Below are 7698 nucleotides of genomic sequence, written 5' to 3' on the forward strand. Positions count from 1 at the left end.
CCTGGTTTTGATGTCTTGAGATCTGAATGGAAGGTTATGAAATTTCGACTGAAATTGGAATGAAATGTTTTGAAATTTGAATGAGATGCTTTGAAATTCGAATTAAATTGATATTTGACTTTTTAAAATTTGAATTTAAACTTTGGAGGATTTGAGTTGAAATCTAAATGGATTTTTTTAAAATTGAATTGATCTTTGAATTGAGGTTTTGTTTTGTTTTGTTTTGTTTTTTAATTTGAATTGTTCCTTGAAATTTGAATAGATGTTGGCAATTTGAGTTGAAACGTTTCAAATTCATATGGAAATTTGAGTGGAAATCTTTCAAATTCAGATTGAAATTTGAATCAAAATGTTTCAAATTCGCATCCAAATTTGAATTGAAATGTTTGAAATTCACCTTGAAATTTTGAACTGAAATATTTGGAAGCTTTGAAAGCTGCAAGTGCTGCTGGAAATAACTCAATATCCTTCAAATGTTTTTACCTAATTTTGCCTTTTTGAGGGATTTTTGTTTGTTTGTTTTTTAGGGCCATCGAAACTGTGTTTCCTGGCAAACGAAGTTTCCTCCTCTCGAGGTCGACATTTGTGGGGTCGGGGAAGTACTCAGGGCATTGGCTGGGGGACAACACGGCATCGTGGGATCAGCTGAAGTGGTCAATCCCTGGAATTCTGGAATTCGGGCTCTTTGGGATCCCCTATGTATGAAATCAGCTTTTTTTGCTTTTTTTTTTTTTTTTTTTTTTTTTTTAGTTTCTTTTTAACCAGTTTGTGAGAATTGATGCTCATAAATCCGTCTGCATGAACCTCTTCGGATCATGGAATGACCTTCAAGGAAGGGTCGTTTTTTTTAAAACCCAGGTTTTTAACGGTTTGGTTAAGGTAAACGTTTTTAAGGTTAATTAACGGGTTACCGTTCCCTTTAACGTTAAAAAAACGTTTTAACCCTTTTTTCGGGTTTACCGTTTAGGTTCCCCTAAATTTTGGGTAAAAAACCCCCTTTACCGTTTTTTAACCCGGGGTTAACGTTTTAACCTAACGTTTTACGGGTAAAGTTTAGAACCTTTCCTAAAGGAACTTAGAATTTTCTAATTTTCTAACCCCAATTTCCACTTTGAACTTCTGAGTTTTGAAACCTGGATTTGAAATAGGATTCTAAAAGTTGGATTTTGCAGTTGAATTTGAAGTTTGTAAATTCTGTAATTGGTTTGAAGTTTGAATTTTGAAGTTGGGTTTTGAAATTTGGGTTTGAAGTTGAAATTTTGAAATTTGGGTTTTGAAGTTTGAAATTTTGAAGTTTGGGTTTTGAAATTTGGGTTTTGAAGTTTGAAATTTTGAAGTTTGAAATTTTGAAATTTGGGTTTTGAAATTTGGGCTTCGGAAGCTGGTTTGAAAACTGAGTTTTGAAAATTCAATTTTCAACTCTGGGTTTTGAAAACCGAGTTTGATCATTGGATTTTGATCGTTGGATTTTGAAAATCCTGAGTTTTATATTTGGGCTTTGAAAAATCGTTTTGGAAATGTGGAATCTGAAATTCGGATTGTGGGGGAAAAAAAACGGGTTTTGAAATTCGGGTTTTGAAATAATTCGAGTTTTGAAATGCTGACGTTTAGAAATAAGGGTTTTGAAATCTTTTGGGTTCTGAAATGTTGAGGTTTAGAAATTCAGGTTTTGAAAATCAGGTGTTGAAAACTGGATTTTGACATTTGGATTCTGAAATTTGGATTTTGAAGTGTTGAAATCCTTTTTTAAAAAATTGATTTATTATTTTTTTAATGTTTGCTTGTTTTGGTGTCTTTGTCCTTATTTATTTCATGTTTTGCTCCGTGTTTAAGGTCGGTGCTGACATCTGTGGGTTCTTTGAGAACACGACGGAGGAGCTGTGCAGGCGCTGGATGCAGGTGGGAGCGTTTTACCCCTTTTCCAGGAACCACAACACCGAACTCTGCTCCGTAAGTGCCACCAAACCCTCCAGCTCCCATCGTTGCATCTCAATGTTGTGAATGAAATCGTGAAATTAAATTTCTACCACTGATCGGTGGAACTGATTTGAAATTGGAGCAACTTTCAGTTTTCTCCCCATTGAAATTTTCTGTTTTCTCTCATCAGGATTTTCCGTTTCCAATTGAAATGGAGATCTCTTCAGAAAATGCCATTTTCTCCCCTTCAGAAATTTCTCTTTTTTCCTCTTTAGAAATTTCCATTTTCTCTCTTTCAAAATTTCCATGTTTTTTTCTCCAATGAAATTTCTACTTCCTCTCTTTCAGGATTTCCACTTTCTCTCCATTGAAATTTCCATTTTCTCCTCTTTACGAATTCCCATTTAGGAGCCCCTTTCCCCCTGCACATTTGGTGTTAATTCCACAACTTTAATCTTCCCAGAACTGAACTACCTTCAACACCGAACTCATTCTCCATCATTTCCATCCCCCAACATTTCACCCCAAATCTTCCTCCCGCGTTTCAAACCGTGCTCTTTGCCCCCACTTTGTACCAAAAACCCTAAAAAATCCCCAATTCTCTCTTTCCAGCCCCAGGATCCAGCCTACTTCGGCGCCGACTCCATGTTGGTGGCATCCTCCATCCATTACCTGAACATCCGCTACACGCTGCTGCCCTACCTCTACACCCTCTTCTACAAAGCTCACACACAGGGGGACACGGTGGCACGGCCCCTCATGCACGAGTCAGTCCCAAATCCACCCCTCCCCTTCTTTACTTCCTTACAAATTCCCAAATTTTCAGGGTTTACGAATCAAACTGTGCATTTCTGAAAAGCAAAAAGGAGAAATTGATTTCTTTTTTACTTTTTCTTTTTTTTTTTTTGGAGGGGGTCAGAGGGTTGGTTGGGGCTTTGAGCGACCCGACGTCCCTCCAACCAAAGCCGTCCCGTTACACCAGTGCTGGTTGTAATTAGCAGTAATGAATCCCTCTCATTTGTTCAGGTTTTACTCAGATGAAGCCACGTGGGACGTGGACAAGCAGTTCCTGTGGGGCCCTGCGTTGCTCATCACTCCAGTGATGGACCCAGTAGGTGATGCTGCTCTCGTCTGCAGGATTATTTGGGGTTATTTGGGGTTATTTGGGATTATCCAGGATTATTTGGGATCATTTGGGGCTTCAGATCTTGATGTGATTCAACCAGATTCAGATCTCAATGGAAATTTCCATTTTTTCTCTTTAGAAATCTCAATTTTCCCTCTTTAGAAATCTCCATTTTCTCTCCATTTAAATTTCTGTTTTCTCCCTTTCGGAATTTCCGTTTTCTCTCCACTGAAATCTCCGTTTTCCCTTCTTAAGAATTTTCCAGTCTGTCCTCTTTAGAAATTTCTATTTTCTCCTCTTTAATTTTTTTCATTTTCTCCTCTTTAAAATTCCCGTTTTTCCTTCGTGCTGAAAATATTTCAATTGGCTTAAAACTGTTTAAAAATCACTAAGAAGTACAAAGAAATGGTTGAAATTGTTCCAAATCTTTTTCAAGAATTCTGAAAACTGTTTTTTAAATGTATTTAAGAGCTCGTAAAATACATCAGAGCTTATAATGCTTAAAAATTGTTAAAACGGTTTACAGCTTTGAAATTTTTGAAAAATTTGGATTTTTTTGAACGTTTTTTTTTGAAATTTTGGATTGATCTGCATTCCCACCAGGATTTTTTCTTTTTCTCAATTTTTGCCTTTCAGGGGGTGGAGGTGATCCAGGCTTACATCCCTGATGCTGCCTGGTACGATTACGAAACGGTGCGTAAGTGGGACAGCTCACAAAATCCCAATTTTGGTAACAAAACACGGAGAAATCCTGATTTTTAGCATTATCAGAGGATTTGTGGTGGTTTCCTTTTGTGGCTGCAGATGTCAAAGCACTGAGAAATGAAAAGATGGAGAAGGATTTGGGATCGGAGTAGTTGAGGAAAAAATGGAAGCTTTGGGGTGAAAAAAAAATGGGGGAGAATGGGGAAAAATATGGAAAGAATGGGGAAAGTGTGGAAAAAATATGATGTAAACGTAAAGAGAAGAAAGGAAAAAAGGAAGAAATAGAAAAACAAAAATAGGAGAAAAGGGGGAAAAGTTGGAGAATGGGTAAAAAAGAAAAAACAAAAAACATGGAAAAAAAGGAAAATATGAAAAAAATCGGTTTAAAATGAAAAAAAAAGGAATGTTTTTAGATAAAAAGGAAGAATTTGAAAATTGGGAGAAAATAGGAAACACTGGGATAAGGTGGGGAAAAATGGGAAAAAATTGAAAAAATTGAAAAATAATGGGCAAAAATGGGAAAAAAAGTTGAAAAAGAATGGAAAAAGTTAGAAAAATGGGAAAAAATGAAAAACAAAATGGGAAAACTGGGGGGAAAGGGAAAAATAAGGAGAAAAATGAAAAAAAAGAAATTGAAATTGGAAAAATGGAAAAAATTGGAAAAATTGGCAAAATTTGGAAATAATAGGGGAAAACTGAAAAAAATGGAAAACATTTGAAATGAAGAGAAGAAAAACTAAAAAAAATTAGAGAAAAATGAGAAAAAAAAGCAAAAATGGGGAAAAAAAGGCGGAAATGGGGGAAAAATGGAGAAAAATGAAAAAATATCAGGGAAAAAATTGGAAAAATATTGGGAAAATGTAGAATGATATGGAAAAAATAAAATTAAAGGGAGGATTTTGTCCCGCAGAGTGCAGTGTAACCAAATTCCCTGTTTTTCTCCCCAAACAGGGAGCCAGGATCTCGTTCCGCAAGCAGAGCGCAGAGCTTTACCTCCCCGCGGACAAAATGGGGCTGCACCTCCGGGGGGGCCACGTGGTGCCCACCCAGCGCCCCAACACCACCACTGTTACCAGGTGCTGCCCCAAACATGGCGTTTTTGTCCCCAAATTTGGGGGAAAATGTGTTTTTTTTTTGTTTTGTTTTTCATTGAGGTCTTGTTATTATTTGTGGTATCACTACTCTGCCCTTCTTCTTATGCTACCCTCCTCTTTACCACATCCTTACTCCATCGTCCTTATTCCATCCTTACCCTCCTTACTACATCCTTACTACACCTCTACTCCATCTTTACTCAACCCTTTCTGCGCTCCTACTCCATTCCTTACTCCGTCTCTACTCCATCCTTACTCCACTCTTGCTCTGTTTCTCATGCCGTCGTTACTACACCCATTCTCAATCTGTGCTCAATCCTTACTCCATCCTTACTCCACTCTTACTCCACTCTTTCTCTATCCTTATTCCACCCTTACTACACTCCTTCTGCATCTTTATTCCACCCTCACTCCACCTTTACTACACTCTTACTCCATCTTTACTCAGTTCTTAACTATACTCTTTCTCCATCCTTTCTCCTCCCTTACTACACTCATTCTCCATCTTTACTCAGTCATTACTACACTCTTAATCCATCCTAACTCCATCCTTACTCCACTCCTATTCTGTTCCTTATGACATCATTACTACAGCCGTACTCAATCTAGGCTCAATCCTTACTCCATTCTTACTCAATTCCTTACTCCACTCTTACTACACCTGTACTCAATTTATACTCCATCCATATTTCATCCCTACTACATCTTTACACAGTTCTTAACTACACTCTTTCTCCATCCTTTCTCCTCCCTTACTACACTCTTACTCCATCTTTACTCCACTCTTTCCCCATCCTTACTCCACCCTTTCCACATTCCTTCTCCTTCCTTACTCCACTCTTACTCTCTTTCTTATGCTATCGTTACTACTCCCATTCTCAATCTAGGCTCAATCCTTACTCCACTCTTACCCCATTCCTTACTCCATTCTTACAACACCTGTACCCAATTTATACTCCAACTTTATTCCACCTTTACTACACTCTTACTCCATCTTTACTCAGCTCTTAAGTACACTTTCACCTTCCTTTCTCCCCCCTTACTACACTCATTCTCCATCCTTGCTCCAGTCCTACTCTGTTTCTTATGCTATCATTGCAACACCCATTTTCAATCTAGGCTCAATCCTTACTCCACTCTTACCCCATTCCTTACTCCATTCTTACTACTCCACTACTCCATTTATACTCCATCTTTACTCCACTCTTCCCGCACTTTTATTCGATCTTTACTCCATCCTTACTCCACTCTTACCATTCCAACTCAATCCCCTAAATTTCAGATCCCTGTTCCCCTCCAAACGAGCATTAATTACCTCGGCCGTGACCCAAAAATAAGATTAATTACCACCACTACAACCCAAAATGACCCCCCAAATTCACTGTTTTTCACCCCGCAGCCGCAGGAATGCGCTGGGGCTGATCGTGGCACTGGACGACAACGGGACAGCAGTGGGGGAGCTTTTCTGGGACGACGGCGAATCGACGGGTGAGTGACGCCTGGGACCCCTCCAGCCCAGATGCAAAACCTCTCGCACTTTGCCGCGTTGAATCTGTCATCAGATTCACCCTGCCCCCACCTTTCCCACCTTTCCAACCTTTTGAGGGCCCTCTGAGTGGCATCCCTCCCTTCCACAAATCGGCGAGGGGTCTGGAGCACAAAGGGGTCTGATGGGGAGCAGCTGAGGGAGCTGGGATGGGTCAGCGTGGAGAAGAGGAGGCTCAGGGAAGACCTCATTGCACTCCACAACTTCCTGAAGGGAGTGGGGACATCATGGGGACACCACGGAGACACAATGGGACGTGGAGGACCCCAATGGGACATGGAGGACACCAAAATGAAATGGAGGGCCCCAGTGGGACACTGGGACATCAATGGGACATGGAGGACACCAAAATGAAATGGAGGACCCCAATGGGACATGGAGGACCTGGAGTCTGGAGAAGAGGAGGCTCAGGGAAGATCTCATTGTACCCTACTACTTCCTGAAGGGAGTGGGGACATCATGGGGACACCGTGGGGACACAGTGGGACATGGGGACCCCAATGGGACATGGAGGACCCCAGTGGGACATGGAGGACCCCAAAATGAAATGGAGGACCCCAATGGGACATGAAGGACCTGGAATCTGGAGAAGAGGAGGCGCAGAGGAGACCTCATTGCACTCTACAACTTCCTGAAGGGAGTGGGGACATCATGGGGACACCGTGGAGATCCAATGGGATGTGGAGGACCCCAATGGGACACTGGGACATCAACGGGACATGGAGGATCCCAGTGGGACATGGAGATCCCAGGGGACATGAAGGCCCAATGGGACATGGAGGTCCCAATGGAAAATGGAGGACCCCAAAATGAAATGGAGGACCCCAGTGGGACATGGGGACCACAATGGGACATGGAGACCCCAATGGGACATGGAGGACCTGGAGTCTGGACGAGGCTCAGAGGAGACCTCATTGCACCCTACAACTTCCTGAAGGGAGTGGGGACATCATGGGGACACCGTGGGGACACAGTGGGACGTGGGAACCCCAATGGGGCATGGAGAACCCCAGAAAGAAATGGAGGACCCCAATGGGACATGGAGGACCTCAGTGGGACATGGAGGACCCCAAAATGAAATGGAGGACCCCAATGGGACATGGAGGACCTGGAGTCTGGAGAAGAGGAGGCGCAAAGGAGACCTCATTGTACTCTACAACTTCCTGAACGGAGTGGGGACATCATGGGGACACCATGGGGACACAGTGGGACGTGGGAACCTCAGTGGGACATGGAGGACCCCAAAATGAAATGGAGGACCCCAATGGGACATGGAGGACCTGGAATCTGGAGAAGAGGAGGCGCAGAGG

At 41.6% G+C, this 7698-nt stretch overlaps 1 protein-coding gene across 1 annotated transcript; it reads left to right on the forward strand.

Annotated features, from left to right (window-relative positions):
* Positions 1–527: 527 nt before the first annotated feature.
* On the forward strand, positions 528–6353 carry LOC104916085 (maltase-glucoamylase, intestinal-like; the record flags this gene model as incomplete). The annotated part of the gene is made up of 7 exons (XM_010727060.1): positions 528–699; positions 1834–1950; positions 2530–2684; positions 2944–3028; positions 3680–3736; positions 4700–4824; positions 6242–6353. Coding segments are annotated over 7 exons (808 nt in total), but the record flags the coding sequence as incomplete, so codon positions are not given.
* Positions 6354–7698: the final 1345 nt, after the last annotated feature.

The sequence above is a fragment of the Meleagris gallopavo genome, unplaced genomic scaffold (assembly GCF_000146605.3).
Source record: "Meleagris gallopavo isolate NT-WF06-2002-E0010 breed Aviagen turkey brand Nicholas breeding stock unplaced genomic scaffold, Turkey_5.1 ChrUn_random_7180001869454, whole genome shotgun sequence".
Taxonomy (NCBI): Eukaryota; Metazoa; Chordata; class Aves; order Galliformes; family Phasianidae; genus Meleagris; species Meleagris gallopavo.